Source organism: Sturnus vulgaris, chromosome 2 (assembly GCF_052056855.1).
Source record: "Sturnus vulgaris isolate bStuVul1 chromosome 2, bStuVul1.hap1, whole genome shotgun sequence".
Lineage (NCBI taxonomy): Eukaryota > Metazoa > Chordata > Aves > Passeriformes > Sturnidae > Sturnus > Sturnus vulgaris.
The window spans coordinates 59808658-59823038 of record NC_142244.1 but is presented as its reverse complement, the minus strand read 5'-3'; the positions used below and the strand labels follow the sequence as shown (position 1 = coordinate 59823038).

Here is a 14381-nt window from a genome sequence, read left to right as displayed (position 1 = left end):
CAATCAGTTTCTGGGTTGCCACAGTAGCCATAAGTCTGAAGCAAATTATCCTACTTACCTGGGGAGCAATTAAGGAAATGTGAAGATTTGAAGCTATCAGTGGTGTGCAGAATTTTGTGCTTTATACCAATATATGAAGCGCTTCAAAGTCCACAGACAGAAAAGATTATAAAGAATTTAACTTTACAGTTTTCCTAATAATGATTTCAATTGTTACAAGACTTAAGCCTATCTTTGAGATAGGGTTGTTTTATAAATACAAATACAGAAGTCACCGGAAAGGGGCGAAAGAACATCTTACCCCAGTTATGGCTCTTCAAAAAAGAAAAATCATCTTCTGCCTTATGGATCATATTAATCTTGATAAGTGTTTTTTGTTTTATTTTCTCTGCAGAAAATGGGAATGTATTGACTCATTACACAGACTGAGCAGATATTAATGAGAGTAAGAAAGTTATAACCCAAAAAAAGAATGAATTTATACTGAAATAAAAAAAGGAATGTCCTATGATTTTTCAAGCAGATACACACAATATACCAGAGTTGTGGGATGATAAACACTTATGTAACAATATATCGTTGTGGTTTAACCCCAGCCACTAACTAGGCACCACACAGCTGCTTGCTCGCTCTGCTCCTCATGGGATGGGAGGGAGAATTAGAAAGTTTAGAAAGAAAAATCATGGGTTGAGATAAAGAGAGTTTAACAGGTTGCAAAAGTCGCACATACAAGCAAAGCAGGACATGGAATGGATTCACCACTTCCCATGGGCAGGCCAGCCCCAGGAAAGCAGGGCTACTTCACACACAACGGTGACTTGGAAAGACAAACACCATCACTTGGTGCATCTCACCCCTCCTTCTCCTTCCCCCAGCTACGTATGCTGAGCATGACACCATATCTTATGGGATACACCTCTGCCAGCTGGGGTCAGCTGTCCCCACTGTGCCCTCTCACAACTCCTTGTGCACCCCCAGCCCTCTCTGGTGGGGTGGGGTGAGAAAAGGCTCTGACTCAGTGTCAGTCCGGCTCACCTGTAACAAAAACATCCCTGTGTTAGCAATCACAAATCCAAACTGTAGCCCCATAGCAGCTACTATGAAGAAAATAAGCTCTACTCAAGCCAAAACCAGCACATACAGAGAGAGAAATAAAACATTTCAGTCATGAGAAACAGGCAATACAGTCATAGATAATCTCTAATGGTAGTTTACACTTTGAGTGATCAGTTACATAAGGAAAATCACATCTGAAAACTTAAATTCTGAATCATATGTGTAAGTCTAGTCTTCTAACTAGCTCAAGGACATCTTTGCAGTGCTTTGAAGGCATTGAGCACAGCAACTTTTGTTCTACTTTCTTTCAGATTTGTATAAAATAATTTATTTCTAAAGCTGAAAAAACACATGAGGACTGCTGTTCACTGGTAATAGTTTTTGCAGAACTGTGCTCTTCAGTTTTTCCTCAAGTCCACTCCAGCCATCTACCACAGGAGAGATTTTCAAATGAAGTGTGAAATAGTTTAAAGAGTTACAAAGGAATGGGTGTTATAAACTATTTCCAATTCCACTGTGCTTTATACCATGGGTGCATTGGTACATAAATGTCACAGAGCTGGAAGCCAAATATCTTGCTCTGTGGGCAGAGTGCTCTCCATAACAGAAACTAAGGAACATGAAGTTGGAGAGCAATACAAATTATTAAATCTTGGTAAGGAGACGTAGGCAGATTAGTCTGAGGAGGGACATAGGGAACGATATGGGTGAGATACTGCATTAGATAGTATGTTAAGACCAAGTTTAAAGAGAAAAGAGATCAAACTACCAAACCCAACTCTTGAATTTCCTTCAAAGATACACTAAGCTGAACTTTGCATTCATTTATCAGGAATTGTTTTAAGAGCTGTCAAGTCCACACCACCACAAAGTATTGTTTTCACCAAAGCTCCCATGCCTGATGGAGCAGCCATATGCTGCTGAGCAGTGCAGAAGCTGCCAAATTAAAGGGCTACAAGATGCCAAATCCCAGCAAGCAGAGAACTGTCCTGTAGGTATCCCTATTTTGCAATGTACACACAGCCAGATGCTAATGATAATTGACAGCCACAGTTCTAGACCTCAGCTGAGCAATATGCTCTGTGTCCCAGCAGTGCCATAAGCAGAGCTCTAGGAGAGTGTACAAACCTTGCATGCAGGCCTGGGGCTCTGGCTTTCCATCTTTATCAATGGCATCATCTTACCAGTTTGCAGCTCAGAGACAAAAGTGATTTACTAGGGCTTAGCATTACACACAGTCTGATTCATCCTCACTGCACATGTGCTCTTAACATGAGAGGCAGAAAATTAACGACATTAGCAGGAAATGTTTGTCACTAAAAATCTACCTCCACGGACTTTGTCCTGTGTTTGCCACGTGCCAGGAATGCACTTGATTACCACAGTTCAAATGATGTCTGGAAGGTAATTAAACCAGGGTAACTCAATTCTGTATCTGGTCCCTTTCATTGAGAATAGACATTTTTGCCATTGTGAGGCTTTTGGTTAAAGCAAAGAGTTAAATCCTGAAGAAGTGACCTTTCAAGGGAAAGAGTGAGAAGGGAAAGGGCTGCAGAGAGCAGCGCAGGAGAAAGTAAGAGTCAAAAATCTGCAGGAAAGAAACAGACCAGAGGTTCTGCTGTTACCCCAGGCTTGTAGAGAAATTCCTGAAGCTAAAATTTGGTCCAAAGTCTAAAACTGAAACTTGGAACTGAATTTCCAACAGTTTAGATGAGGCTCAGACTCAGCAGCTTGTTGTGGTCTTAGCACACCAGAAAGAAGGGCAGGTACTTCAGTCAGTACTCTGTTTTGGACAATCTCAACCAACTTCTAAAGATCCAAGGAAATTGTCACCCTGAAGGATCAAATCAGGGAGCCAAGGGGTAGCTTTCAGCCCAGACTTGGCTCACAGCACAGCTTTCTGTCCCCTGAAAACACTAACGTGCCATTGGTCAGGCTGTGCTGACCAAAGGGGCAGAGTTCACTTTGGCAGTGCTGTAGATCAGCATCAGACCCAGCAAAGTCTAGAAAAGTCAGGCATGGCCATGCTCATGCTGTCCCCACGTCCTGGAGCAGCTCAGTTCCCTCAGTGCAGCACAGTGTCAGGGATGTAGGGAGCATGCCAGAGCCAGCTGGAGCACTTGGTAATCACTAGCCCGGAGGAGCATGGAGCATCATCCGTGGGCAGGCCAGGCGCTGGGCTTGGCACCACCAAGTGCTGAGCCCAGCTATCCCCTGCAGAGACGTGCATGTGTTGCATGCCAGGCTTGCCAGCGTGCCTGGAGAGCTCAGCAGGTCAGATGCTGTATCATATGAACATTGAGATTTGAGCTAGTGGCAAATTCACGTCTGCTTCTCCCCTTCTTTTCTTTTCAACAATGTATTTCCTCCTCCGCTGTCTCTGCATCAGAGAATTTGTCCTTTCATTGCCCCTGCCCAAACACAGCATCCTCCCATACATTCCTTATTCATCACCTTGCCACAGCTCCTCATCAAGCTATACATCAAGAGAACATGTCAGGGCTTGTGCAAAACAAGCTCTTCCAAAAAAGCCTTCGAATACAGAATTTGGAAGGACTTCCTTCCCTCCCCCAAGAATTATATGGAACAGCAGCCCCCCAGTCAAAACTAACAGTATAGTTACTGCCTTATGTACACCCTGCCACCAATCCTGTGTCTGCAGAAAAGGCTGGCTACTGACCACAGAGAAGCCAGGCATCTCTGAAGCAATCCACTGGGCTGTAAACATTAGTACATCAGCCTGAAAGACAGAGGGTTGAGAGACTTCTGTGCAGCAAGTGGGGAGCTAAACTCTCAACAGATTTTCTGTAATTCAAATTACTGGGCAGTGGGAAAAACAAGCATTTTGCTAAAAGTCTGCCTACAGTTTGGTAGACTTTTTTTTTCTTTTACAGAAACTTTAGTTCATGAAAGAAAAAAAAATCAGAACTGCTAAGTATAGTCTGTCAGCAATAGGATGAGGGGTCTTATAACACCATAGATATTTTTGCCTTTTTTTTTTTTTCAAATTCAGGATTAAGACTGGAAAAGGAAGGAAAGAAAGCTCTGATAGATTTGGCTCCAGCAGTCAAAGAATACAATTTCTCAAGCCAAGCTTTCTAGCAAGTTCACTCTCCTTTCAAACGAAATGATGAAGGACTGTTACCAGCTGTGCAGCAATATGTCTTCAGGCTTTATTATTTTGAATTTCAGTTTTAAACGAATTTTACCAGAACCAATATTATTCTTGGCAGCTTTAAAGGTGCTAAAGGCAGACTGCTGAATGGGGGCAGCAGTTTCTTTTTCAGGCACTAGCTATAGTTCACCCTCTAATTTCCCCACTTTCCTCCACCTTTCTTCTGTACAGACTTTTGTTTCTGAATAGGTATAAACGGGGGCAATTTGGGAATTTGCTTTCTACAAGTTAATTTCATGGCACTTAGCAGACAAAGTGAAGCCACTTAAATGCAAGCTTATTATTATAAGCAGTTTCAAGCTCTTGTCATCCTGGTGACTTTTTTCTCCTTGGCCTGAAACCACAATCTATGTATAACTGGACAGAAATGTGCAAATTGTGACTTCAATTCTGCATTTGAACAAGTGTTTTTCTTAATTAGAACCATTTTATTGTCACTTCTCACCCTTGACGTATCATATAAGGGTTTTTTCCAAAGCAAAACTATCTCTTATCACCAACTGCCCACCTCATAATTTAAATAGTCCAGTTTGAATACTGAGTACTGAACAGGACTGCAACATGCTACATCCCACACATATTTCATGTGTCCAATCTAAACAAAAGGTCTCCTGATCCAATCCTAAGATGCTCCTGAGATGTTTTCCCACTCTCAATTTCTCTCACAGCCTGAGACAGAGAATTTGCATGGAAACAATTCACACAGCCTTCAAACGAGACTCCAACTCCTGCTTTTTTGGCAGCAAAACCATATCCCTATTTCCAAAAAAATAGCAAGCAGAAGCTGGAATGGAGACACGACTTGGCACAGCAGTATCCTACTTAGGCCCCTCATATTCCCTGTGCTATGCATATTCCAGAAATCCTTTAGTAATGCTAGCGTGTACTTTTTTTCTCTTACTGTCACCCTGTGACTTGAGCTCTCCAACTGCTCTTGTTATCCCAGAGCATGAAAACCTGGACCATTCTAAGGGTGCCCCAGTATTTTAATTTTAAAGGTCATATTAAAATGGGTTGGTGGCTAAAAAGCTGAGTCAGCTTTATCACTGTTAAAATATTTTAATCTGAAATCTTTCTTGAAATGTAACTTGAGAACATTAACAAAGTAATGATGAATGAAACAATTTTTTTTTTTGGAGAAAGCTCTCTGCTATTCTGTTTCAGTATTTCAGATGCTATCTTCTCCTTAAATCTGTGTTAGTTAAGGAAATTGCAGTTTAAGTGGCTTCATCCCATTCATGCCAGGTAGCATCCCCTTTCTCAGGGGAAGGATGCAAACCCCACTCTCGTTCACTTCATTTTTTATTAGAGTATTAGTATCCCACTTATATTACATGGTTTCTATTCCAATCTGCCTTTCCCTCATCCCTCTTCTCATTAACTGAATACTAATGCAGACTTTAATTTGTACATCCAAGATGTAGGAATTAATTCTTTGTTAGAACTTTATGAAGACACAGAGAGAGAATATTTTCACATACCAGAAAATACTACTCGGTCTTTGCAGTGGATGCACAACAGCTTTATGTCTGCAAGAATCATGTAAGATGAAAGAGGGAACAGGGATTTGTGTGATTATACGTGCCCTGGCCTCAAATTCTGCAGGGAGCTCTGGCAAACCAATTGATTAATTATTCACCTAACCTTTACCAGGGGGTTTGTATGCCAGACAAAAACTGAGTAAACACAGTCATGCCAATGGGAAAACTCCCACTAGCCTTGCTGCCCCCTCCTCCCTCCCAAAAAAACCCAAACAGCAACAAAATGCACACAGCACAGCTACATAAACAAACGGGGGCTGTCCTTGGTCTACTGTGGATACCCGGCACTATGAGAGCAGGCAAGACAGAGAACTTTTCATGTTTGGAAGTGGCAGAAAATAAACAGACTGTAACTAAAGAATTGTCGTTTGCTCTCCTGAAAGTCAGTCATTGAAGCGCTGGTGGATTTTAAAGGCACTCAGTTCTTATTAGTCCCTGTATCATTACTAACTAACAGGCAAGCATTCATGGGTTCAATGGAGAGCTGCTGATCTCTGCTCGCCATCAGCTGCCTGCCACCTCCTCCACAGGTGGCTCCACCCTCTTCACCCAGAAAGAAGGGAAACTGAAACAGTTGGCAGATTTGCCAGCTGCCCTTTGAAAAACAGAAGAAGCAAGATAAGCACATAGCAATAATAACAATCTTAGCATTACATGCACTGTTACTAAGAGCTCAGAAGAAGCATATCTGGGGAAAAGGAACAAACACTTAGCTGTGGTCATCTAAGCATATTTATATCAAACACATGTGCATATCTGCAAGACACAGCTTATACAAGCTATCTCAGGACTGTCAATGGAAAGCTAGAGATGGACTAAGCATAGCTTGCAATACAGCACAAAATGCTGAAGCTTTGGTTTTAGTTTTGTGAGCATGAAGTTCCTGGAAGCTGTTCTGTATCCTTGAATGCATGCAAAGCAGTGCTGGAATGCAGCCTATATCCATCTCTTAAGCCAAGCTAAGTATTTTTAGACTTTCTAGAATGAAATATTAGAAGACACAGAAAACAGGGAGCTAGAACCAAATTTGAAATTTCAGTTTGAAAAAAGATGCCAAGAAACAGACACCACATATGCCAGTGTCCAAGGTACAGAACTGGCCATGCTATAACACAGGGTGTAAGCCATGCTATCAAGAAGCCTGCCAGAATAACTCAGGTCCCATGTAGGAACCTTCAAGAAGATGCCAACATGCTGCTTGTGTGCTCAGCCACATTCAGGCTCTCTGTAAAGTATTTGCACCTTTGAAGGTGCACACCTCTAGCAAGCAGGAGAACAGGCACCCAGTACAGGTAAATCATCTTAGTCAGGCTCCTTGTTACTTACTACCGATCTTGCTGCTGTTGCTGGGCTGATGCTTGGCCTCTTTGTTTCTCTTCAGATGCTGTCAGCTTCTGGGTGCTTTCATCCTTCTCCGTTTCATTGTTGCCATGCCAGGGGTTACCCTGAGAGGAAGGTGGAGTATTGGAGGCAGTAGCTGTCCTGTACCTGCTGCCTTCCCTCCAGCCTCCAACCCCAGACATGATTTTGCAAGTACCTTGCCTTGACAGAAACCACTATTGCTGCTACAGCTAGGGAAAGGCTCAAAACTTTAGTTACCACAAATCAGTTTCAATTCGTGCTAAGCTCCTCCCCTTCCTGAACTTTCGATTGGCAGGCATGCCAAGAAATGTACTGGTTTCTGAGGCATCCTCCAGCTGAAGCTCAAGTTTCATCATCTCGGTCACAGCACACAGGCATACAAGAGTCACAGGGTGACAGCAAAGCTGATCTGTACTAATAAACCAGGTGACAACAGTTTGTGCAGAAGCATGGGGAGGTCTCACATTTTTCTAATGTATTTCTGACATATATTTCTGATATATTTCTGACATTTTTTTAACCTGGTACTTCCCTATGACAGAATAACTCTTGGTATTATGACCCGTAACAGAAGGTGAAGGTAACCCAGGTTCTTATTAATAGGGTCAAATTAGAGTGAAAAAACACTGCATGATCAGTGCTTGCAAATATATATATATATATATATATATATATATATATATATATATATATGTGAAAAACCTGGTTGCAATGGAAAGCAGCTATGTAGCCATTTTGGTTATTATTATCTATAGTAATATGGCAATATGAAAGCATAAAGAAACCACTTAAAATGTGCAAAGGAAAAAAATTAAGAGAAAGAAGGGGTAAGAGTAGGAAGACACTAAGTACCACCTCTGGATTTACAATGAGACTTGAGCATTGCTGCTGGTCAAAGTGATGATTGAAGATCTTGTTCCATCGGTGGGGGGTGTGTGTAAGAGAGGGCAATTTGGCATGATGAAAAGCACCATCCTGTCTCCACAAGGTCTGCCTCTTATTGGCCTCAGAGCCCAGCTTGAAAACTCTGGAAGTTATAAATTCACCTCCTCTGTCTTATGCAGACCAGAGATTTGCCATTGCATACCCTAAAACTCATATTTCTCGAGGGATTGCAAACCTGGTCTCAGCAAAGCACCCTGGTGCCTTCACAAATGGGCAATTGTTTTGATAGCCCAGTCTCTCACAAGGGGTTTTTCTGGTTTCTATTTTGCATGAGTGTACAAAGAAAGATGAAAGAAAAACTAAAAACTAACCTTCAGATAAATCTTAAGGCAATGGTTCTGAAAAAATTCCGATTTTTTTTCAGCCTTTTAATTCTGCTCAATCAGAAAACCTCTTTACTTTGTCTTTCCTAAATCTACCTGAATAGAGGACAAATACATGATCCACTTATTGAAACTGGAGATCCTTTGAGTGACCACATCTAACTAGTGGCAGTGTATCAATGGGATCTGCAGGGCTGGGGACAACCACCTCCTTAATATCATTAGTAAATAAAAGATGTTTAACAACTTCTAACCCAAGCGAAAAAGAACTAGCAGTGCTACTCCAGGATTATGCAGCAGAACTAAGGAGGTCCAGCTCCACACATGCAGATCTCACCACCCTGTCCTCAGCTGATCAGGCTACACTAAAAACACACTTGGCCAGGTTTCCTGAGTGCTCAGACCACCTAGGTCTTACAGCACTCCCTGCACATGCAGGGAAAGGAGTAAAGTAAAATGCCATACAGAAAGCCACAGGCTGCCTGGAGATTGTAATGCTCCTTGGAACCCTGTGACCAGCAGCTCACCTCCCAGAGCTTCCATTTCCATAAGACACATCTCCTAAGTCTGTCTCAATAAGGCAGCACCACTGGTCTCTCCCTCCCCTCGTCCCTCCTAACATGCTCTGCAGCACAGATGATCTTCATTTGTACACAAATCATTCTGCAGACTTTGGAGTGCAAGGGCAGTGTATTGTAAAGGGATGAACTGGTGCCTAGTCCCTTGTATCACCTCTCTTCACAAATATATATATGTATTTAAAGTACAAGGTGCTGGCAAATGAATGCAAGCATGAAGCTTACTCCCTTCCACAGAACTGCAGGGTCTATACAGGAAATGCAGAAGCACTACAAGTAGTACAGAAATTATAGCAAAGTCATGTCTGAGGACTGCAAAGATTTGTGGGATAACAGCTGTGGCTACAGACATCCTGGTAAAAATCCAGCTTTGACATCTGGAGTGTTCTTATCCACGCAGATTGATGTCTTAATAACCCATATTTAATTATGAAAATTGATTATAATTAATGTGGCCACTGCTGCTGTGTCTTCAATCCTGTAATGTTGTGTAAAATTCAGATCTAGTATCGTTTTCTGGTTGAAATTTAGAAACTTTTGGCTGAAAACAGCAACTGTAGAATCTAAATATTTATATCTATATCGCTCAAAAAAGAGGGATATGAAATGAACTCAAGCACTAGAAGCTTGATCACTTTTCTTGCTTCCATGCTCATTTATTTCATAGCTCTGTTGTGGACAATCCAAACTAACTCTATCCATGACAACATCCAGGTCTGGCTCTAAGGACAGTTCCTGCCAGACATGACCCCCAGAAAGTCAGTATTAACAAGTCTACCAGATTTAATTTGTCCACCCTAAACACCTCTTCATCACTATCCCAGCAATCTCAAACTCACCCCACAGCCTGTGTGTGATACTCTAGTGTATCATTCATAAGCCCTTCAGTTTCATGCTACTAAAACACATTTCACAGGCTGCAACCCAGCTCTTATATTGCTTCAGACGCATTGAGCTGAAATATACCCAAAATAATAATCAAGTTCCAGCACCACGGCAGTACCACCTAAGGCTCTCAGGACGCTTGGATTTTGGTAAGGACATGCATATTACCTCTGCTGGGATGAACCCAGCCACTTAGCTACTCTAACCTAATGGAGGTTAGTCTTGGGCAGCATATATATGAGTCTGTACTAGCTGTGTTTAGGAAAAACGATCAGCCTCCAGTCCTATTTAGTGTCGTAGATGTTGAATTGATTCTAAAACATAAGAAAATGCCAAAGTATTCAGTCTCCCGAAACATGCAAACACCACCAAATCTCAAACCTTCCCAAATCCTCCATAAGGATTTTAATTCAGCACTTATATTTTTCTAGACTCACCAAATACTGGCTGCCAATTCTATCTAAGGGGCTATATTTATAGTTGTTGCACATCCCTAACTGGATCTGAGGCTGTGCTGCACTTGCTACGAAGTGAGCACTCGCACAGCTGGTGGCTCCCTCCCTCCCTCCCTCCCTGCCAGTAGGACAGGGGGGAAAACAGGAAAAGGAGTGAGAAAATTCATTCATCAAAATAATTTTTTTTGTCTGTAAAGCTCTGTTGCCTCCAGCTATTAACAACCATTTTTTTCTTTTCTTTTGTGGGAGACAGAAAGATAGAAAATGATCTATCTTTTGCTCTAAGAAAATTCCTCAGTGGACATGTGAAATATTAAGAATCGTCATATTCCCTCCCTCACCTGTGTTTTTCATGAAATTGCAATAATAAACCAAAATAACTTCTGTGGAGGAACATTTTGTTCTGAACCTTTATTTCCAACTCTGCAGCACTGTGAACTATACCAAAAATGAGAGGTATCAGAGACCTTTTCTCACTATAAAGCATCTGGGTCAGCCATGTCATCATATCTTTGGGAATGTTAGATAAGATAAAACTCTCTTATATTAAAGAAATAGTATTAAAACCCCCATAAAATTAAACCAATGTAATGTTCCCTATCTTTCCTTGCCAGAAGACAACTGTTCGTTCTTCATTATTTCACTGTTGGTTTATAGCATTTTAAGGTTTTTCATGTTCAAGGGGTTTTTTCCACAACGACAGACACGTTTCATTAAAAGCTAAGATTTTTATTTAATTCAAGGATACTAGAAGCCTAAAGCTTGAAGAAAAGCATCAAACTGAAGAAGATCTTTGAAAGGAAAGCCAGGACAGGCAAGTTTTTGTACAGTCCACTCTCTATTTTTCTCAGAAGCCTAAAAATGGTATCAGGCGGCCTTGATTGCTGGAGAAATGCTTTTTCCTTTGTCATCAGCACTAAAACACTTAGTCCAACAGCTGAATATGATGCTCAAGGGTTCACATACAAAGCTTTTTTCCCTGGATATTCTGGCTAAGTAGGTAAGACACACAGCTGAATATACTACAGAGCATACTGAGTAATTGACAATTGGGAACATATGCCTATATTTTAGAGCAATGGCAAATATCCCTAGAGTAATACCTATAATTAGCAATGCTTATAGAGTTGTTATACCATGATGGCAAAATACGAATTGAATTTTTAGAGGTGCACTTTACCAATGTTTTTCTGGCTGAGTACTCTACCTTTTTGTACAATTAGGTTGATCACTTTCTGCAGGGTTGATAGCACTAATTGTTACAGCTGAGGGTGCTGGAGAAGAGAAATTTCTCTGCTCCCTGGAGAGGAGCCCCAGGAGGAGGGTAAAATGTCAACATTTGTTTAAGATTTATGCTTGTTTAGATTGAGAACTGGAATTTGTCAGGTTCAGCAGAAAGAATGCCATTAGCTTTGACAACTGCGTGTGTGTAGATGTGTTGGGTAATCTGTTTAGGAGATGTGAAATGCTGCACACACTTCCCATTTTATTGCAAAAAGCTGAAATTGACGGTACCTGTCAAAAACGATCATCTTCCACCCTCTAAAAGAAAATTGACCCTTGCTTTCTCTACAGTATCCTTCAGCAGTATAGCAGCTCCACCTCTCATTTAGCTAATAATGCTTCAGCAAAGAGAAGTGGGGATTCAAAATATAATTAACCTGATGTCCAGAATTTTCTGCATTGAGGTCCAGTGCCTGAAGATTATTGCTACATTTTAGGAGCAACCCTTTAGCCTGGAGAGTGCTATGCATATCTATATTGCTATATAAATAACACCAAATAATAAAGCAGGGCTATTTTAAAGGTCTGACATTATAAAAACAATCAGGACTACAGATTAATGTTTTATACCATTAAAAATGCCTGCAAAAGATCTATTGGAAAAGGCAAAATTAACTCGTAAACTGCACAAATGGTATCAGAAGCAAAGATCTCTAAGAGCCATTGCTCCAGCTGTGTGTCTGCAGGAAAGAAGTCCTTGAGAAGTCTGGTAGTATTAGAATAGTATTTACAGTATTCCTGAATAGATCTTTTTCTTAACAGCTTTTAAAGCATAGATTTACTTATTCACAAAAGATACCTGAGCTTTTAGGCATATATACCATCTTCTTCAAGGAATAATTATACTCTTTGAATTCCTAAAGGCCATGATTAGTTCCAGCTTAGGATTTTATATAATATACTACCTTGTAGTACCTAGTCAACCAAAGGTGTCACACAGACAATTATAGTGTCTAGAAAGAACATTACATTCTTCATTGTGCTATTTTTCCGAATATATTGCCTAAAGAAATTAGTAGAAGTCCACAGCTCATGCCTCTTTTTACTTTTATAGTATATTGTGGTAATTAAACATACAAATGCTCATAGGAGAATTAACTCTTCCAACTTCTAATCCTGACTGGGAAGATTTATTCTTCATTCATTTGTATGCACATGACAATTCAGCAAGGCTCAAGTACTGACTTTTCCAGTTTTATATGATATGCCTCATGATTTCCTTGATAACTTTTAATTACACTCTCTTCTCTGCCTGACCTCAGAAACTTTAATCTTTAGGATGAAACTTTGGTCCGTGGCATTCTAATTTCACTAATCAGGTGCTACATTTACAGGTTCTTTGGAAATTCTCAGTGGTAAAAATCCTAAGCACACATATGCTCCTTGTTATGAATTTCACAAGATTTAACCTGGTATCCATTTCTAGATTCTCCTTCATTCCTGACAGAGACTCTTGCCAGAATGGATCCTGACTACAACACCGAATACTGTAGCACAGACTGCTTAGGAAAATAATTTATAGGAAAAACATGCAGGCAATTAACTTCAATGGCATAACAAATCTGGACAACATTGCTACACATTAATAGTGACAATATGCTGGAACACACCAGTGTTTAGGATTGAATTAAATAGTAATGGACAGATTGTCTCTACCAGCTCCATCCTGTGCATAACACAGCACACAGCTGTGCCTCGCTGAGAGGAGCTTCGGGAGAGAACCATATCCAAAGACCCAGCTGCTTTCATTCTTCCCCTCCTTTCTTCCAAAGAAAACAAACTATGCTGTTTCACTTCTGGCAGAAGATACATGTTCCTCCTGTTGATTATCTGGTTTGCTCTGTGTAATCGATATGCTTCCTGTGGCTGTCTGTCCAGAAAGCAGCAGCAATAGAGTGGCTGGTGATATGAAAAAGATGTTTTGAGCACTGTTCTCCATCTCAGAGTGCGCCTGGATGTATTTGTGTGGACCATATCATGACCCAGTGTCTTTAAGAGTTCAATTTTGCTACCCTTACAACGACATCAAATATTTCCTGAGTTCATAGATTTCCTTCCAAAGGTGATCAAGCACCTGACAAGGGCTGATGCTTTTCTGGATTTGATACTTATTAAGGAGGAACAACTTGGCTGCTGTGACCAGGAGACATCAGTATTTGGGCAAAATAGCAGAAGCACAGCTTTGGATTAATGAGAACAGACTCTTACCTGTTAAGCGGTCTCAGAGATCAGCTTGTAAAACTGAGGAAGAGACCCTAAATTCCAAAACTTTCAATTTATTGCTTCTTAAGCTGGGTTTGCTAATCAAGAATATAGTAAGTGACATACTATTCTGCATGAGTTCTGTGCAAATAAAAGAATACAAAAAATATTAGTTGGGTACATTTTTGTTGATTCTAAGATAAGTTTTAAGTTTCTAAGAAATCCAATTCCACTGAAGGTTTAAAAAAATAATCATACGTGATTGTATGTTATACATCCAATGAAGAAGTAAAAATGAATGCATCTCTTGACGAATGGATCATCAAGCAACTTCAATGACTTGTTCAGTAGAAAGTTAAATTTATACCTCTTTCTAAGGTTAATGAAATGCTGTATGTGGTCAGCTCACCTCTATGGTACTTCAAAAAGATACTTAAGAGATACTCGGAAGAGCAATCGTCGTTTGAAATAGGAGGTAAGAAGAGCAATTCTTTTTGTCCAGTCACACCGCTTAGCAACCCGATGATCCAATTCCATCGCCAGCACTGCCAGCAGGAGGGAAGGAAAAGAAGCAC

At 40.6% G+C, this 14381-nt stretch overlaps 1 protein-coding gene across 8 annotated transcripts in view; it reads right to left on the bottom strand.

Moving 5' to 3' along the window:
• EPSTI1 (epithelial stromal interaction 1) overlaps positions 1-7383 on the bottom strand; it is a 49393-nt gene extending 42010 nt beyond the window's left edge. For 4 of the 8 annotated variants that reach the window (XM_014891464.2, XM_088159699.1, XM_088159698.1 and 1 more), the window contains exon 1: positions 7099-7381. In XM_014891464.2, coding sequence (XP_014746950.1) covers positions 7099-7295 — 197 coding nt within the window. In that variant the 5' untranslated portion in view covers positions 7296-7381. Of the gene's footprint in view, positions 1-854; positions 1016-7098 lie in introns of those variants that run through there. The other 4 variants (XR_015801497.1, XR_015801496.1, XR_015801495.1 and 1 more) reach the window with 3 other exon arrangements.
• Positions 7384-14381: the final 6998 nt, after the last annotated feature.